Source organism: Anarrhichthys ocellatus, unplaced genomic scaffold (genome assembly GCF_004355925.1).
Source record: "Anarrhichthys ocellatus isolate YVR2014 unplaced genomic scaffold, GSC_Weel_1.0 scaffold3, whole genome shotgun sequence".
Classification (NCBI taxonomy): domain Eukaryota; kingdom Metazoa; phylum Chordata; class Actinopteri; order Perciformes; family Anarhichadidae; genus Anarrhichthys; species Anarrhichthys ocellatus.
Window position 1 is genome coordinate 14,719,485 of NW_022280033.1, and position 20,368 is coordinate 14,739,852.

Sequence of the window (20,368 nt, forward strand, 5' to 3'; positions counted from 1 at the left end):
GTGTGTGTGTGTGTGTGTGTGTGTGTGTGTGTGTGTGTGTGTGTGTGTGAGAAAGAGTAGAAATGAAATATGAGTAGCTGTTGTTACATGTCTGGGAATAAATAAAAGCTTGTGTTTTGTTTGATAGTGATTTGTGTGTTGTGTACCGGGCACTGCTTATAGCAGCCTTGTGTGAAGATGCACTTCCTCATATCATTTATGCTGTTTGTACTTCACAAGCCAGCAAACATGATAAGTGGCGCCTGGAATCACAGCTATTCCAACTTTCAGTTTCCCTGTAGTGTTTCTATGATTTCGTACAATGATCTGATCTCATTTCCCCCTAAAGGTAGATGATCATTTCTCATTTCCTCCTCATTACCTGTGCAGGGGACGTCGGTGTGCCAGGTGACCGTTATAGGAGCCATCGTCATCCTCCTGTACTCTTCCAGGGCCTGCTACAATCTGGTCGTCCTGGGACTCTCAAACAAGAGCATCAACTCCTTTGACTACGACTGGTACAACGTTTCAGACCAGGTGAACCGCCGGAGGGTCACAATGCCTTCTTCATTCAAGAGAACAGGCTTTTTTAAGAGCATCGGTCGACAGTTCAGACTGATCTATGCGAGTCACGGCTGTTATGGGAGAAAGCTGAAAGACTTTTTCTGTTTTGGGCCTTATTGGTCGTTGCTTCCCTTTGTGAGGACTGTGAGTGTTCTAATGGTGAACGTGTTGTGTTTTTTCAGGCAGATTTACGGTCGACTCTGGGCGACGCCGGCTACATCGTCTTCGGAGTGATCTTGTTCGTGTGGGAGCTGCTGCCCACCTCTCTCATGGTTTTCTTCTTCAGAGTTCGGCAGCCAGACCTAGACGGGGTGAGCCAGCGAGCACTCGCCTCAGCGGGGGGGTCGGGAATCCTCCCCGGGGGTCACAAGATGAATCTGATTGGGTCACGAGATTGTTTATAGTAAAAGCAGATGCGTCATACTGTAGTTCAACTACAGAAAGACTGTTTCTGTCTTGTGAAATACTGGACAGTTTTGTAACATTTAGCCAAGTTAAAAAGGAAAGTCACTTGTGGTCCTGAGCTACAGGCTACAGATGTGAAATACAGTCTTCATGTTTTATAATGTGAGACTACGATATCTTACCTGTATTGTGTTGTTGGTGTCCTGCAGAGTGGCTCTGGGCTTCCTGGTCACGTCTTCTCCTCCAGGGCTTATTTCTTCGACAACCCGCGGCGCTACGACAGCGACGATGACCTGGCGTGGAACGTCATGCCTCACAACATCCAAGCCAGGTAAAAAAACAACAACAACAAAACACCACGATCTAATCACCAAAATACTGTAACATGAAGTAGGAAGGAGAAGTCAAAAATGGGCGTTGTTGAATTTTGATTCTCCAGTCTGGCCGCTGACGGTTACGAGTGGGGGAGCAGCAGCAGCAGCAGCAGCAGCATCGGAGGAGACGACGGCTACCTCCTCCCTCCTCCAGAGGAGCTCGGCCACTACTGACCGGAGTTCACAGCGACTCCTGCCGACTCGTGGCTTTGTTCTCTTACTTGTATATTTTTGCACAGTCTCTCTGAGCGACAGGGGCACATGGAGTCGCCCTCTGCTCGACACGTTCGGTCTTCTATTTTGTCTAGAGTAGAAGAAGAACTAACTGACTTTTCTGCCAGTTTATGAAGGTCCACTGATGGGACGTTGATTTTGCACACAGTGATGTAATGTTACACTGCTTTAAAACATTTTCATTGTATAGTTTATATTGAATACTGCTTAATATATTTCCTGACTTTTGTAATATGAACTCTATTACTATTTTATGTACCGTGTTCTTTGTCATACATATTTGTTTATAGAGATATTCATTTAATTCATATTAAAACAGTATAAATACTGTGAAAGATGCAGTTCATTTCTAATACATGAACACTTTATTGATGAATTGACAGTAGGTTGCTCATGCTTTCCTTTATTTATATATTTTCTGATACCTATTTTTTTCTCTTCTAGTCTAGTCCAAATTTTATTGATGCTCTGTTTTCAAAGATTTGCATTTTGAAAGCACTGAATACAGTTTGTACCCAGGAACTTAACAGAAGACAATACTTAGAAAGTTAGAAAAGTGATCTATTGTCCATTTACAACGTAGGAACATTCTCACGGTGTACTTGTGAGGCTCAAGTTTAGATATCGTCTTGGAAAAGGTCTGTATTGGTTTTAAAATGTTGCAGATTAGATTAGGGACTCATTTTATTAGAGCCCCGATTTGTTTGTCATCTAATGCATAAAGTGTAAATATAAAGTCATTGATAAATTAAATAAATGGGCAACTCTGGTACATAGTGCAGGATATTGAATAAAAATCAAATTGAAAAGCCATTTATACAATAATTTACTGGTTGATAGCGTCATTTACCACTTTATCAATATACTAAAATAATAGAAATTTGAATATTTTAATCACATTTTCAGGTTTAGTACAGACAATATTGATCTTTTTTTATGGAAGGGGGAGCTGAATTTGCTGATAATTAAGCCTGTTTTTCCTCTCACTTCTCAGTGTGAATAACTATTTCCATCATAGGTAATCATATTACTGCTGGGGTCCAGAGTCAGACTAACTAGGCGTTTACACTGTAGGCCTGCAGAGGGCAGCATGAAACCACGTCCAGTGCAAGCAGGAGCGCATGAGCGGCCGTCATCCTGCTGTCAGTTGTATGCTGCTCCCTCAATCTCTGCCTTTTCTTTTGTTTTATTCAGAGAGCAGGAGGAACAAGCCCACAGTGACCATCACCGTGCTGCAAAGGACTGGATTCAAACTACGACCAAACCATTTCTGTCAGAAAAAGGATGTTTTTAATTCAGATCATTCCTCATATTATTGCAACCTCAAGTACATTTAGCAATACAGTAGCATAGAACAGCTGATTCCATGTGAAAAGCATAACACATTAAGCATATGCAGAACACTGTACCTTTAAGGAATTGACTGCAAAAAAACAATATGCAAAAAGCTGTAGATTCTCTGGGAGTTGAATTCCTGTTGATTTTCTGAAAATGTCAGTTGTAACGCGAGTGCTCTCCGCCGCCGAGCCTTTCATTTCACCCAAGAGGTGAAAAAACAAGACACACAATCCCTTTCTGTATAATGCCACGACATTCACGGTCCTCCGGGTATCCGCCGGTTTGCTGAAAACGAACAGAAATCACTGTTTGTTTTGTCTCCGGAAGAATGGATCTTCCACCCGCTCAGCTCACGCAAAGAGTCTGCTGCTCTGCCATGTAAAACACACACACATGCTCTCTATAGGCCACTTTTTTTTTTTAGGACAGAGCACTTGAAGGCTGTTTTGTAGGGGACGCAGACTTCCCCACTAGCTGGGATCTGATGCTTTGCCAAGTTCAACCTTTTCTCCTTTTTCTCCTGCACACAGAGGAAACACAAACACAGGAGATGTTATAGAAGAGCGTAAAAAAAACACCACAGACAGCTTTAAACAATACAAACAGGTTTGTGTAGCTTGTGCATCAAAACCTACCCGTTAAGTATTTTTCTTTAGCTCTGGCTCGCTCGTCTGCGTCGAAATACCACACCGTGATGGCATACCTGGGGAGACAATTAGAGCACTGAGTCACTGCGTAACAGACCGGATCACCTGGGCGTGTGCGGCGGACGCATTTTGGATACTGACCTGGTGGCGAAGGCGGGCTGAACCTCGTGAGGGTTCCGTCTGTCGGACCAGAACAGCAGCAGGCGGTCAAATCTGGGCTCTATGTCGGCGAACTGTGCCTTTCCTTCTGGGAAGATTCGAAGAAGGCCACCGTGTTCCTGGAAGAGCAGAACAAGAAGGAACAACCTCAGTTATGTACACAAATTAGGACAAAGCAGCCGCAGGAAGGTAAGGAGAGACCGGAGGAAGCAGTGGACGGCGTTTGGTATTTTTGATTCCTGTCTCGTCCAGTGAACGTCTCCTAAAACCGCATTTATTGCTAATATACTGTAGAAGATCCACCATCAGGCTTTTTTAAAGCTACGAGCATAGGACGATAATGTTAGGGAAAGCTGTTGTCCAGCTCCAAGGGCTCGGGGAGGAAAGCTCAGGATCGGAAGCAGCAGCAGTGTGGGGGGGGGGGCTTTCCTGTGGAGGGATAGGAAGAATAACCCACAGGAAAACTGCTCGGGCTGGATAAAGGACCTGGAGAGTGAAAAAGCAGATTGCTGCAAGCGTGCCGCTTAAACTCTCACACAGCTGATATGATAGGCCCCTCTCTTCACACGCTAGCTCGCGGGGCAAAACGGTTCACACCCTTCTTTGGAAAGATTAATGCTATTCTCATTTATGCTTCTTTGAATGAGGGGGAATGCCGGTGGTGTGACAAAGATAAATAAAGCACAATGGGGTCAAAGAAAGCACCACTGATTTGAACTATTGTTTGACTGCACGATATATCCAAATCGGTGGCAACATTCATTGTGCTCTGGAGGAGAGAGAGAGAGAGAACATCAGCTTCTGACACATCATGCTGAGTAATCATTTGGATCTCTAGTGCGGCCTTTTAGGTGGGAACTGCTTTGGACATCACAGCAGGATTTATTTATGGGAACTACTGCTGTGCACTGGACACAGAGCACAATGATAGAGAGCTTTACAATTCACAATACATCCCATTCAACCAACACCTACATAAGGCTGGGCGATGTGGGGGGGGAAAAAAAAAAAAAAAAAAAAAAAAACACAATATTTTAGACCAAATACCAATATCGATATTGTGACGAGATTGAAGGGTTGACTATTCGTCTTTACAAAATGTTAAATCGATGAGATTTTTGATAAATACTCATCAGTAATGTGGATTTAATAACTGAGTGAAAGCCACATCACTTTACTGTAATAAAACAACTCTCACTTCATATTACCATATCGAAATCTAAGATGACATGTAGTCTCAAATCAGTCAGTATAATATGGATGTATTGTGGTACCACAGTATACTTATATACATACATATACATCCGGTACACCGTGAACCCGCGCCATCGTATCATGAAAATCTCATCCCGTGACAGCCATTAATGTGTGATGTACAGTCCAATGACCTGCACGGGGAATGCATGTTATTTATAGTTATTGTTAGTGTTATCTTAATGAAACCAGCTCCGCTGTTTTACCGTCCACTCTCTGGATCGAGTATCTGCTCATGCAAACTCAACAGTTCCTACCGCTGATGGTTAAAAGCATCCAGCGCAGATTCACAGGAAACACAATGATCGAAAAAAAAGCAACGTTACAAGGAGCAGCCACAGCTGATGGATGCAAAGCTGCGAAGTACCCGCACCATGTGTCGTATGAAATCAGAACACACTTACAATCACTACTGACTGACAAACTGCACTGTAAACAGACACACCAGCTGTTCTTCAGTCGTATTTCTGACTAAATAGCCGCTGAAGGAGAGTTTGCTGTAGTATTATACAAAATTTTGGATCTAGACAAACATATATTGCATGTTATTCATGCAGAATTACTTCAGTACTAGTAGACTGTGAAGGTCCTACATAGTGCTAGGGCTGCTATTGAAATAGCAATATGGCCTATTATTGCAACGGAGGCGAATAATGTGTCAAAATAACATTTTAAACTTTTGACAATCTTGCGAGTCATCAGTCAAACTAACCAGTTAAGTTAGGTTTTAGAACTAGTTCAGCCCTAGATGGAACCAAAAAGTTAGTTTAATGTCTGACAAGCTGTCCAAGATGATGAAGAATGAATAAAATCTAGACAAACCTGCCACACCCTCATGCCCGCTAAGAGCCCGCTACACAGAAGGAAGTCACATGGTGTGCCCTCAGATACCAGTACGAATAAGTTGGAAACTTTTCCATTGGTGTGACAAGATGTTGGTGTAACTATGTAAACAATGTGATTCATGTCCAGTGTTAGTGTGAAGGCCGAGTGCTGTAACCCTGACTGGTAACGCACTTCATAAAGGGTGTTGTGAACGTGTCTGCAAGTCTCTACAGTATGCGTCTGCTGTGACAGACCGGTGACCCGTCCTCACCTCTCTCCAATTGCATGCTGGGAAACGCTCCCAGCCCCTGCCTGTCTGATCAGGGTTCATTTTTAAAATATTAATAGCATTTATTTTTTTGGGAGGGGGGGGGAATTCAGTTCAAAACAAACCTTGCAGAGAATCTACACTTGTAACAGAAGGAGAAGTATTTCCAGTGGATGATTCACTCCCTCCCACTTTGACTTCCACTTGCCTGCATCTCTCTCCTCCCACCAGAGTGACTTGTTTCTTTCACTTTCTGTCACATAGGTGAACAGAGAACATTCTAAAGCAGCGACTGGTCACACGTAACCGAAACATGATGTACCGCGCTGGGAGGATTGAGAATTTGCCAAATACTTTTTGAAGTGTTGATACTTTATAGAATGAATCACATGAACCTAAAGTTTCATGATGGTTTTTTTATGGACGTTAAGCAGTTGAAGAGACACAATGTTGAAAATTGGGGGGTAAATAACCGGTGCAACTGAACCTGAACCTTCCAAAGCCATGTCCTTCTCTCAAGGAGTATGCCAGTATCCAGGCAACCACATTCTATAAAACACAGCTAATCACATGGCTAATAAACAGCCAATCAGGGACCAGATTGGAGTCATTCACGTGTAAGTGACCCCCAGAACATGGCTCCTTTGAATAATTGAAACCTGTGCATGAACATGACAATAGCAATCATGCAACCGCTTACATGATGAACAAACGAGCAGTGTGACCCACCGGATGCACATCGCTTCAGCAGAAAGAGATTTAGTAGACACGTAAAGAACTGTGACTGCGTTGAGAGTGCGAGGGCAAACACCGGATAGATTATAAAACCCAAAACACTGCTGCAAAAGTGGGTCACAGGTTAGGTTGAATGCCAACTTATTGCATCTGTTGACTACAAATAGGCATGACACTACAACATGTTTTCATAGCAACATGAGACACCGAATATACTCCAAACAGTCGTTTACGCCCAATTTGTAGGTACGGTGGTCAAAAAAGGAGAGGTGTTCAGATTCCATTGTTTCCTTCTCGATACAGATTCCTGAACTTGGGTATCGGTCGGTATAAAAAAAGGTTTTATAATTCCCTCTCTACCATCTGTTTGACATTGTTGTGAAAAATATAATATAATTATAATTTACCTTCGCCCAATATTCATTGTTACTGAATGGAGCTTGAATGCATCACATGTGTAACTCACTACAACCTCAACTGGTTAGCTATTAGCTCCGCTATTTAGCCGCAGGACTGTACGTCAACTAGCTCTCCTCCAGACTACGACACGGATTTGCTGTTCACAATGTAGCATCATCAAAAAAAAAAGAAAGTGCATGAGTGTTTACCACAGGTGTGTAGTATTAGTTTGCACTTTTACACTATTAATCTGGCGGGATGTACAGATTGGGTAGCGAGGGACACATGTTGTTCCTGTGTAGCATAAATGAGCGGATAAGTGATATAACGTGATGTTGCATACTCGTCAATCCCCGTTACTGCATTTTAGGCTGCATCAGAGGCCTTTCCAATACCGGTATCGGAACGGCTCTACAAAAAACGAAACCTGCGCGTACTAGTATTGCATTAATCAATAATAGTCATGATAACAAATGTAAAACAAATTTCCTCAACAAGTAGGGACAGCAGACACACGTTGGAACTAACCCTAACCCAACCGGGACATGGTGGACATGCAGTACTGTTAAATTAGGCGTTGGGTATTTTGTCCACCTCTCAGAGCAGAAGACGGGTCCCTAATGCATATGCATTCAATTTGCCTTATTGCTAATAATGGTCATCCTCTGTCATAGCCATAAGACAGACTTGTGCACGGCCAGCATTCTACCACCAACTAGCATTCAGAGGTAAAACAGAGGCGTTTCCTGTCATTACATAATGTTCATATGCAGGTCTGGAGGTCAAGTATGTGAGGAAGTCTGGAAGACATTCTCCCGTCTACTCATGGGTCTTAGTCATGTTACCGGCTCCTCAGAGAACCATGAAAGCCATCCTCCCGCCTTACAGCTGCTGCTTTCTGTTCTAACGAGTGTTGTTCCTTCCTGGTGTGCAGCTTCCTGTTTATCTGTCTCATATTCTAGAGGTGAGTTCACTCATTTGTCCGATGTCATTCACCACCAACACTTGAAGCATATTACAGTGGAGCCGACATCAGGGGCTCTCAACCCTTTGTAACTTAAGGCCCACTTCGGATTGTTAAAAATGTGTGAGAAGAACCTTCCCACATAAATGAGAAAAAAAACATAACGTGACAAAACACAAGTACGGGACGGACGTGAGCTCACAGTTACCTTGACCTTTGACCTCCAATATGTTTGTGCCAAATTTAAAGAATTTCCCTGTCGTCATAACTGATATTGCGTTCACGAGAAAGGAACGGACGGATGGACAACACAAAAAGATAACGCCGGCGTCGGTCGCGTTTTAGTTTAATAAAACAATCGTTTTGTGTCGCTGCATCAGAGAACGATCGCTAGACAACAGCAGCAACACGTTTGTCTCTACCTCATGATGATGGCGAGGTGATATGCAAACGTGCTGGCTCATTGGAATTATGCATTTTAAATTTGATGATGTTGTAAATTTTATTCAATTTACAACAAATTTAATCTAACCATTTGGCAGTACCTCCAAGGCCAACCCCATGTTCTATCTAATGTGGAGCCTGGCATGTGTCATGGGCTACAAACATGGACACATTTATTATTATTTATTATTATCACAGACAGCAACGTCTCAGCCACACAGACACAAGTTGTGTCGGGGAGTGAAGACGGCATTAAGCTCACAATGCGTCACAAGTGAAAGTCCAAAATCAGCCGTGGAGGAACAACATTAAAACTAGCTTTTAACAGACCCGTATTATGTTATAATTAATTCCCATGCACGCTGTTTGGAGTAATCACAGTAGCTGGCTGGTCTGCCGACAGTGTGGAGTCTCTGCCCAGCACGTTCCTGCTGATAACAAACTGATAACGGTAATGGACGCTGCATAGACTTTATGGCGCGTTCAAGATCTACTCAATAAAACTGAGTAGTGGGCGAAGGTAAGTTGTAACGCTATCACGACGTGTTTAGATGTAATCTTGTATAATGTAGTTTTTGGTGGGAAACAGTTGTTGGAACAGCAATAATAAAGAGATATTAGAGAAGGAATTAGGACCTGTTTAACTTCCTAACACTTCAATATTTAATATATATGATTCAAACAACTAATGCCAAGATGTTTTTTGGAATAAAAAATACAATAATTAATTTTCTAATAACAATAACAATGTCAAATGTCGCATGTCGATGTGTCCTTGAGCAAGACACTTAACCCCAAAATTGCTCCCGTAGCTGTGCCTACGGTGTGATAGAATCTGAATTGTAAGTTGCTTTAGATAAAAGCGTCTGCTAAATGACTGTAATGTAATGTAAAAGGAAATCATTTAGATTTTTTAAAGGTTTACACTAACTTTTAGACGGTTGAAATTATTTTTCGGGACAGTGGTAGAAAGTTAGTCAATCATACAAAGAAAATCGGAATCTGCAAACATTGGAGCATCCGTATTTCAGTTAATATATTGTAGGAATGTTCCTTCAGCAAAACACCAGAATTGTTTGAAATGCTTCTTCGATCGATAAGTAATAAAAGTACCGCAGTAACACCTCGGTCTCTTTCCTCCGCCTGCCTGTGTCTCTACTTTCCTGCAGGAGGAATAGCACGGGGGGGGGGCTCTCTTCTCCCTGATCGGGTGTGGCTGGATTAGCAGGATCTCTGCATTTTAATGGGATTAGAAACAGGGAGAGTGGACGATCAGCACGTACCGACACGTAACCTCTACCACCGACTCCACTCGGGTGTCGAGTGTGGAATACAGCAGGACGGAGGGTGACGAGTACGACCTCACCACGGGGACGAGAACTGACGTGTCGGATGCTTTTGACAGGAAGTCCAACTGGAATACGGACACCAGACACGCGGCCCTTTTTAGCTAATCAGCTTTGTTTTTATAGTTATTTCAATGAAAATTGAATTGATCATTTCAAATGACAATTGAATCAATGTTTAAAACAAAACAAAAAAAGCAGATAAGGAACAAGAGAATAAATGACGTTATAGTTCAGTTAATTGGAATCCTCTAGTACTCTGACATTATTTCCTCCACACATCACTCACATACCTTGGCAGTCCAATCTTTATTAAGGTAATATATGCATGTGACACATCGCCCATCGCCGTTGGGGTTATCCACATGGCGCACGTATCCCGTACCCTTTCCGGGGTAACACGCCACCATTGCCTGAAGACAGCACAGGAAGATGAAAAGGCGTGATTAGTAAAAAGCAGATACACAGAGAGCACACAAACATATGCATTCAGTGTCTAGATCTCATGTGCAATTTAAACAAGTCAACAGAGGCACTGCATGAATACAAAGGAGGAACAGTTTCAGAGTGCATTAAGTCCACCTGCACCAAGGCTCACACGAGCAGAGACCGATTACTGCACAGCCGCCTCATTATAAAAGGTTAAACTAGCGAGAAAATAAACCGGAGATATCGTGCAGCACGTCACCTTCCCCTTGCCTCTTCCTGCTCTATTAGGAGTCGCATGATCTATTTGGGTGTTAGCAGTGAACCCCTATGAGCTCTTGTAAACGTCTTGGTGTAAACAGCGTAGAAAGTTCCGTGGAAAAAAATGACTCGCACACAAGTAGCGACTCTCACACTGCGACAAAAACACTTGAATTCTCTTCAGAAATAAGACTTCCGTGGAAGAAGTGACGGCAATTTTGAAGAGACAAACTAAATCCATCTGATTTATAATCTAATTCATTCGGTTTTCAAACTGCCTGCGATATCAGACTGCATATAGTATTTCGGATATCGGGCCTTAAAGCTCTAGAAATTGCAGACAACACTCTTGAGACAACATGCAACTGCGTGCTTTTTGTCTTGAAAGGGGAGCTGAGGTGAGTGGTGAACGTGCTCAAAGCCAGAGGGAATAAGATTCAGCCCTCATGCGCCGTGTCTAAGCAGTGATACCACAAACAAAAGGCAAGTTGCTCCACGCACTTGGTTCAACACAAACCATGGCAACGTTATTATAAACACTCACAGCAGACTAAACTCCTTCACTGGCTCTCATGTCAGGGGAGATGATGTGTTTATACGTTTGACTCTCAAATCTTTCAGGTCTGCAGGGGAATGATAAGTTATATTTCATCATATTTGGACTTTGAGGAGTTGAACTGAATCAATGAATTTAGAATATGGAAGTCTGCTGGTCCACATACTTCTAGAAAATATACATTTATTCTACTACATAGTAACTGCATTTCAAAATATGTACGTGCAAATTCTTTCCAAGCTCAGCGAGTGGAAAAAAAACAAACGTCTACATCACACATGCGTCTGAATGTTGTTTTCCTACGCATCCGACCATAGTGGTCCACATTGTGCTCACATCTACTGAGTGAAACAGGTCACCACTGCGATGCACGGTATCAGGGCCTTCAAAGCAAAAAAAGCAACAAACACCAACATAAAGATGAGGGGGGGGGGGGGAGTCAAACTGACAAAAGGCTTCCTGTCGGTAAGATGCAATATAGTGAGCTTCTCTCTCTGTGTGTGTAAAAGAGAAGGGGGGGGATAAGGACACAGACAGAGGGAGGAGAGGGGTGGGGCTGGACCAGAGGAGAGGAGTGAACTGCTGTAAACTTTGACTCCTGGCCTCGCTCCAGAGGGAGCAGTATTTTAATGGTTGGGCTACGTGCAGAGCGTGAGGAAGGTTGGCTGATCTCCTGCTATGTGGCCCCTCCCACACTTTATTGCATGCTGCAAGGCCAGAGATGGGTAAATAGTCTCGGTGAGGAAATGTGTGGGTTCAAAAGTGTGGGGTGTGTGTGTGTGTGTGTGTGTGTGTTGGCTGACTGAAGATGTGAGAGCCTTGACACGCTCCAAAAACACTTGAATTCTCGCAAAAAATAAACCTGGACACAGCAGTTTCGTCTTTCTTTTCCTGAGACGTGACAGCTGCACAAAGTCTATGAGAGGTTCATTTACAGTGGGAAAACTCAACTCCAGCCCGAGCTCAACTATGCAACTGTGAAAAACCCCAGAGCCAAATATCGCATCACAGCGACTGCATACACAAAAGTGTATACAAATCCAGAGAAAACACATGAGACTGGAATGCAGATCAGCCACTATCTGCAAATGCCGACCTTGTATGAAACGCTATTTAACTCCAGTTTGACTGTCACGTGATCTGGTCACGAGGACCCAGCAATCTCAGATACAGCAACAAGAGACACCGCTCTTCAGCCGGTGAACCACAGAGGGCTTGTGGCCGGGACCTTGATGACAAATGCAATATGCGGCAGCAACACAAACAGAGTCAGAGTGCAGCAGTTTGTAGAAGCAAAAGGTGGAGGAAAACGCCAATCCTCCGCAATAAAGACATGGTTAACTATAGTGCATGTCAGTCACCAATATTTTCCTTGTTAGATATTGAGATAGCGTCCAGGCAGAAGTTAATATCTTAACGTAACCTGGTGTAAATGAACTACAGGGATCAGAAATTCTTATACACTGCTTCCTTCCTCGCTGTCTTCACCTCTAACCTACATCCCCATTTGAGCTCACTTTGCTCTCAGTCGCGTATTCTCCTGCATTAGTCGGCGGCTCTCATTAGGAGGCTGACCCCGCTTGCCGTGTCATTTGTTTACATTCCACAGGCACAGCTCCAGAGGCCCACTGGCATTACCAGGCAAGAGTGAACCGATGTTCATTTTAATATCTATTGTTCTTATGAGACAACGGCACCGCTGATAGACAGATGATGTGACAATGGCATTCATTACAATGACTCAATGTCACTGTGATATTGACTGTAAACAGATGCTGGGCATCTAGAATAATTCAATAATTTGAAAAATAGAAAAACATATCTGATTTAATCCCTTAATATCTGAAATGGAGATTATAGACCGAGGATCCTTCTGTTTCGTAAAGACTCATCTGTTGCACACAAGTTGTGCGCCGATTGTTTTTGTTCCTCATCCTCAATTTGTCTCAGACAACTGCAACTCAGAGCTCAAATGAATCTGCTTAGCGAAGGGTCAATCCTGACCTGGTGCTGACCTGGTCACTTGGAAGGATACACCGATCACTGCGATGCTATCAGTGCATCTTTGGTTTGCGCCGTGCACTGGGGTGGAGCGAAAAGGAAAAGCCACAAGGGGTCTGCTCACTTCACAGAAGAGATGCTTATCTAAAACTCGAGTACAAACGGTTGCGATGGAGAGCTTGCAGCGCAGGGGAGTGTGGGAAATGAGGCTGTTTGGTCCCCAGCTCACCGTTTTATCTGTCAGACAGCGGTGCTGCCTCGAGAGGAAATCCCTGTTTAAAGTAATGATCTAGTTTATTCTTTTCTTCTTCACGGCAGGCCGTAAACAATAGGACGTATACAGCAGCGGCGCTACCCTTCATCCTCAACATGTTGCAGCGGAAAACAAGCACAGTTTTTTTTTTGGTATCATTACGCAAATACTCTGAAGGGGATTGCGTAAAGTCTTCGGCCTTGTGGATTTGTGCACGCTCTGCTGGTGTCAGTCATTGACAAACAACAGATAAACGCACCGGCTAAACTCTGTGCGCTGCTTATTAAAGCTCCAGGGCTGCTGCCGCTTCCACTCAGACAAGTCATAAAGTCACATAGGGTAAGCCAGCGCGTTGGACACAAACGGCGAGCGACAGCACAACTTCAAAAACTGTCCTGCAATCAGTTGGTAGGTTTTATATTCATGTAAAAAAACAAATTTTTTTTAAAAGCCAAGCGAGCTGATCAGACAGTATCGCGTGTGTTTTGTGCGGTAACTGCTCAGCCTGACCGAGTGGCTCCATCGTGCCTGTGTTTGAGCCAAGCAAGCTCACTCGGTAATTAGATCAGTCACTGATACTTTCTCGTTGCCAGTGGTAAAAGACTGTGCACAGTCAGCAAAATATATATGAAAAAAAATATATATAAAAATCCATCACAGCTGCAGTTCAAAAATAGTTGGGTCACAAAGGAAAGAGGTGTGTGTTTGAATAAAGTAACAGAGGCAGGTAATTAAGTCTCTATATCAACCATCAGCTTACGGTTCCCTCTCATTCTGCATAGAGGCAGGAGTGGTACTTATGAAGTGACTTATTACGATAAATTATTAAACTTATATCTTTAAAAAACGTTTGTAATGAATAGACGCAATAAACACAATCCTTATAACTTCATAGTTTTTTTTCCAAATGCATAATATTTGCCCCACCCACCATAAAATCTTGGACTCCACTGCTGCGAACGGTCAAAAGGAGAAGACGTCTTTCTCAAAGCCCCACTTGGCTCACAGCCAGATGCTCCTTAGACAGTCTTGGCACAGTAAACGGAGAGATAAACATCTGCTCACCCAGGGGAGTGCCGTGTCAAATTTGGTGCAATTTGGACACGCGACACATTCAGTATTAATAAACTTTGAATACACAGCGCTCTGTTCAGCCGTGGGGGGGGCTATGAGGCTCTGCAGGCTCGAGCATGTCGTCGGCAGCGCAGTCCTATTCGGCTAAATAACGGAGCCAACAGCCAAAGTTGCTGTGAGGAACTTTTAAATGGTTATCGTCAGTCTCAATTTAATGATGATACCTCTATAAAACCAACATAGGTAAACGAGAACCTCATCAGCACGGACGGACCCAGACACGGCCTCACTGCAGCCTTAGACCTGCACATTTTTGTTGACGTTAACAAAGATGTTCCAGGAGAGGGGCGTGTTTGCATTAGAATGGACACACCGCAATGGGTCGAGGTATATTATCGATTAGGTCCTGCCCAGGTCAGGCAGCCACTGATATTTCCAGTGGTGCCAATACAAGCAACGTCCCGTCACCTCAGCACCAAAACCTGTTGGAAGACAGAGAGTGCGTTTACCGTCGCTGGACTCTAAGCCGTCAGTAGCGCCAGTGAAACAGAGAAGCCAAAAGGGTCGGACATCGCTAGGAGAGGCATTAACCCGAGGCATGACAGGAAAAGCAGCGGTGGAGCAAAATAAGTAGTTGGTTGTTTGCCAGATCACAAGTGTATTCAGTTACTATGACAGCTAATTGCTAATGGATGTGCTTTGGTTTTAGGGCCACACCGGGACATGTGTCAGCACGTTTCTGCCTCCCATCTTGGTGAGACTCAAAGAACTCCGGATGCGGTGTGCCTGTTAGCTCCGGGGAACATCCCCATCTCAACTCCAGCTATTGTTTGCTATAGTCTGGAGCTTATCCACGCACAATGCGTTAAGCTTTGTGGCTTTAAAATGTTCGTGGGAACTGTTGTATCTAAAATGACTCGTAGACTCTAGCATTGCAAGACGACTCCGTCATGGCAGGTGTGTTGCTCAGGACCCAATCAAGTGTGACGTTTGTACGAGCGGCTCTCGAGGAAGCTGCAAGCAACAATACCACAGGCCGAGGAATCGAGCCGTTCCGAACAGACAGTGCTCGGAAACAGAGCACCTTTTCATATTACATATTGCAGCCATACAGCATGTCACATATTAGAAACCCACAGATGATTACAAAGAGACTTTCCCCCAATAACCAGGCTCCCTCCTTAGGGTCTGGGAGCTGTTTTTAAAAAAAAAAAAGTGATCAAGCCCACAATGGGCAGGACCCCTCTTACAAGGGTTTGGGGGCAACCCACAGTTGGGTCAATTAGCCAAAATCTAAACAAAAAAAAAAAAACAGACAATTTAACACGAATCGCCTTTAAAAGAAATTAATGAATAAATAAAATGTCATGTCAATAACTACAAAATGAAACAATAACCTGGTTGACCCAGCTGGAGCACCACGATGGAGCCCTGGTCATGCTTTGCAACGAGTGGACGGCACTCCTCCCCTGTGTAATAATACATGTACATAATTATTAATACGATTAACACACACACACACACAGTTGTTAGCTGCTCTGTATTCATTGTTCCGGTCGTCTCCCTGTTCTGTTAATGTATTGTCCTCGTCTTAAACAAAGGGTTGGCTCATACTTGACCATGGGTGATGAGTGAGCCTGAGCTCTGACTAACGATCACATTCATTGTTTGCTGTGCGATGGTTAAACAATAAGCAGGAAGGAGGTGGCATGCAGGTACTGTAGGCGGGCACAGCCTATAGCGTACTGTAGTGCTGGCTCCACCACCACATGACTTCCTCTAGACGACTTATTCTATAGAGCTTTAAGATTTAGGTCAACGGTCAACTTCCTTATGACAGCGCACATGTCCACGGTCGGTCTGTGACATTACAAATGACGCAACAAATAAGTCAACATGCAAAACACTGGGGAGGAGACGGGATGGATTGGGTCCAGATTGATCCTGTTTAGGTGGAACAACTTTTTAACATCCGTCAGCAGTTTTCACTGAAACTGAGAGGCATGGCTCGTTGCGAGTTGGGGTTGAATGACGTGACAATACGCTTGTATACCGTGAGACAATGGGGGTTTTGCGATGCTGGTAGCGAGGCCATTGAGGGCAATGTTGCAGGGCTGTTTAATGGCAATAAAGAATTTACAGTATTTTCCTCGGTAACAGTTTTCCAATTGAATTTGCAAAACAAATACTTTTTCTCAATCACTTCTTGCTGTTGCAATATCAAATTGCATAGCTTTCATCCATCCATTGCCCATCCCTCTGTTGTATTTAAAGCTGTGACCAACAGTTATTTTCATTATCGATTCAATGAAAATGTCAGAAATGTACTGAAAAACGACAAACACAAACTTCGAAAGCTCAAGCGACATAAAAACGACCAAACAGTCCATTTTTGCTAGCAGCCGGTGGGCATCACAGTCCTGCATGGCTAAATAACAGCTAATGTTGAGGTTTCATTGAGTTTAATTTGGATGCATTCAAGCTCTGTTCAGTAAGAATGTGTATTGGGCTATGATAAATTATAACGTGATCAAAAGAGCTAAAAAAAAAAAAAAAAAAGTAGTTTCAAAAAAAGATGTTTTCACAGCAATATCAAATAGATATTAGAGAGAGAATTATGACCCGTTTCACTTCCTAACACGAGCTCTAAGCAGCTTACGATACGATCAAACAATGAAATAATCGATAGCTGCAGCCCTCATCTAATCCAGTATTTTAACTTCATACTGGCATACCAAATGGCATGCTAATCAGAGTTATGTTTCACGTTCAACAACATAACTGCATAATACTGGCTTTGTACACTAGCGGTAAGAATGTTTATAATGCAGCCTCAGCTTAATGAGCTATTTTAACACGCTGGACACATTGGATGGGGTGTCAGCGAGTCAGCAACAGGACAACCGTGTTGCTGCAACAAACTTTTTAATGTCCTCCGATTGTGCTACGACGGCATCAGCAAGCATTCAACATGCTGGAGCTGCAGAGAACAAACACGTCCTGCTGCCCACGACTTCCCGCATTGTTGTCAAGTGAAAAAGAGGAAATGGGAACAATGACATTAAATAATTATTTGGGCAAAATCCTTTTCCTCTATCTTTCCCAATGCGAACTGTGCTAACATTGTGTTGTATCCCTTTGAGCCATTGATACTGGCGGACTTCCATTTGTGCAAGTCATGCTGATTTCCCCTGGTCACAGTCCAGGCGGGTGTTTGCCAAGGCAACTAGGGCAGTAGGTGCTTTGACTCAGTGGCCAGCTGCGTGGAGCTGCTGCACAACTGAACCACTCACTGAAATAATGCGCTGTCTGAAAAGCGCTTCATGTCTACTCCACCAAGAACGAAGCTGGACAGGAGACGCGGCCTAAAAATAACAGCGTTGGCCGATCAGAGCTCGGTGCGAGCACACAAAACAAAGTACCTGAAGTAGGCTCACTGCTAGATCCTCAAGCACTGTGATAACAGAACACGATACGGTAGAGTGACAAATATCAAACCGTGACTACCTTCAGAAAGGTTAGTTCAGTGTTCAGGAGGGGGGCTGAGAGCGGCTCCTCTCCTCCTGGGTCAGTCTCGTGTCACAAGGTCAAGGTGCCCAGATCTGGTGGAAAGGGAGTCGCGTTTCACACACAAGCCAACCGTGTGCCGAGCTGAGACGAGGTGGACATTGCTTTGGGTTGACAGTAACAGAAATAACTAGCGATACCGTAGAGTAATATGTTGATTATTTTCTTGAGTAATCATTGAGTTGTTTGGTCTATAAAATGGTGAAAAATATTGATCAGTGTTTCCCAAAACCCAAGACGACATCCTCAAATGTCTAGTTTTCTTCACAACTCAATTATATATTTCATATAGGAGTTAAGAGACAGGAAAGTATTTGCTTTTAAGCTAGAATCAGAGAATTTTGACTCAAACCGATTAATCGAACGGTGGACAACTCATCGAAAGGTTGTTGCAGCTCTACTTTGTCTGCCACCTCTACAGTAAGCTCAGGGTTGCAGTCAGCTACAGAAGAGCATCCCTGCAGCACAGTACGGCTTCACACTGCCCGACACTGTTTACCAAATGGCTGCAGCTCCTTCACACACATCCAAATAATTTTACCATAAGAAATGACAGCACAAAATGTGATATGCACAATTTGGATTGTGTAACCTGGGCGTCTTCCTCGTTTCTGTGCGCACGCACTTCGCAGCAGCACGTGTCGAATAGAGCTGCGTGGAGAACATGTGCGGTGTGTTACACAGCCTCAAGTATATGAACAAATGTATTCGGCACAAGATGACAGAATGTCTTACAGCTCCAGCTCTACTTCTGCTGAGTGATAGCTGCAAGACGTGCTTCTCATTTGGTCCTATGGAGCCAGAGCACTGCTGGTTTCAACCCACCTGGTCGCGTGACAGGTGTATTTCGGCAGACCAGCAGGGCTCTAACTCCCGGCGGACACCACTGGCTTTCATGCGTGAAAAATACCCAGCATTCACGGTGCTGGTTGTGTCTTACAACCTGCTGCAATACTTACTTTTGTCCTTCCATTTATTTTGTAGTTTCCCAGTTTGCCGTTACAATGTCTGATCAGGTCGTCCATGCGACTCATTAGAACGCGGATCGTCTCGCAACCGGCCTCCCTCCCCTCTATCCACGTGATTTTGTCCCCTCGTATGTCTTTAGTGGAGTCGCTTTTTTGACTGACCAACTGTCCGTCCGTGAACTTGCCCGTTTTGTGCAGCGCTTGGACATTTTCCAAAATGCCTAACCCGGTTTCAGCTCCTAAATAGTTGTCCACCACGCAGATGCCGTGCTTGTTCATGCACGGGACTATGTACTCCACGGCGAGTTTCTGAGGGGATGAGCTGGTCTGTCCGTTAGGTGTGGCGGTGTTGTTGGACCGGTCCTCTTTCGGTCCGTCATCGTCCCCCGATACCTCTGTGTTTGTGGGTTGTGGCAGAGACGCACTGTCCACCTGCTCGGGACTTATCTTTTCCCGGTTTTTCTCCGGTGCCTTGTCGTCCCCCGACGGCGGCGGTGGAGGAGGAGGCGGCGGCGGCGGCTGCTCGGGCTTCTGTTTGGGAAGCTGCGCCTTGTCCGTCTCCTTACAAATAAGCTTGTGTTTCTTCCAGTGCTGTTTCTGGTGCGCCTTGCTACAGTAGAAGGAGCTCCGGCACCTACCACACTTGAGGAGGTTCTCCATTTTCCCACAAAGTTCACAGTACTGCTGGTCTCGGTCCAGATCGCTCTGCTCCATGTTTGCGGCTACACCGGGTGCACTGCGCCTTTAATTCCGATCCTTCACACGCGCCCTGCTAACAGACAACTTTGGAGTCGATCCTCAGCCTCTGCCACGCTACACTGAGCGAGACGGAAAAGTAAGACTCAAAACCCCGCCATTTTATCAAACTGGGTCCTTCTCCATACCTTGTATCAGTGAAATAATGCACCAACGTGCGCCCTGGACCGAGCATTTCGGGCTTGGTCGAGGACTTCGGCGGGCTAGCTGTCGGTCCAAGGGTAGTGCATGGCGCCTCTCGGTGTGTGTGCTCAGCCTGTCTGTGGGCCTGCCTGCTCTGACGTCACACACAAGCACCGCCCCCCTAGTGCTGCCTTCGCGGGCTGTCGGACAAACGACGACGTTCATGATGTGGCTTGAGAGCTGCTAAAAAAAACGTGGAAGTCGTTAATTTAAGCGAATAGGGAGCATGTCCTTGTTCATGTATGATTAAGCCCGCCTCCGGTCAATCAACAAAATAATACACACAGTAATATAGTAATATGTGTCATCTTTACCAGAGCACTCACCTCCAGTTGTGCAGCCTTAGTGATTATTCTCTATAATCATGTTCACTGACAGTTAAAGGTAT

At 44.2% G+C, this 20,368-nt stretch overlaps 2 protein-coding genes across 4 annotated transcripts in view; one reads left to right on the plus strand and one right to left on the minus strand.

The window, feature by feature from the left end:
• Nucleotides 1-1,886, plus strand: part of gpr137ba (G protein-coupled receptor 137Ba) — an 8,861-nt gene extending 6,975 nt beyond the window's left edge. For both annotated transcript variants that reach the window (XM_031874095.1, XM_031874086.1), the window contains exons 5-8: nt 370-516; nt 726-854; nt 1,158-1,279; nt 1,388-1,886. In XM_031874095.1, the coding sequence (XP_031729955.1) occupies nt 370-516; nt 726-854; nt 1,158-1,279; nt 1,388-1,496 (507 nt within the window). In that variant the 3' untranslated portion in view covers nt 1,497-1,886. The remainder of the gene's footprint in view (nt 1-369; nt 517-725; nt 855-1,157; nt 1,280-1,387) is intronic.
• A 937-nt stretch (nt 1,887-2,823) lies between these two features.
• egln1a (egl-9 family hypoxia-inducible factor 1a) lies at nt 2,824-20,041 on the minus strand. Of its 2 annotated transcripts, XM_031874107.1 has the most exons (5): nt 19,033-20,041; nt 10,229-10,348; nt 3,683-3,819; nt 3,530-3,597; nt 2,824-3,414 (listed from the first exon to the last, which is right to left on the minus strand). In XM_031874107.1, the coding sequence occupies exons 1-5, from the start codon at nt 19,753-19,755 to the stop codon at nt 3,365-3,367; spliced, it is 1,098 nt and encodes a 365-aa protein (XP_031729967.1). In that variant the 5' UTR covers nt 19,756-20,041; the 3' UTR covers nt 2,824-3,364. The 2 variants fall into 2 exon arrangements, with proteins under 2 accessions (XP_031729967.1, XP_031729974.1); XM_031874114.1 differs by lacking the exon at nt 10,229-10,348.
• Between the last annotated feature and the right edge of the window lie 327 nt (nt 20,042-20,368).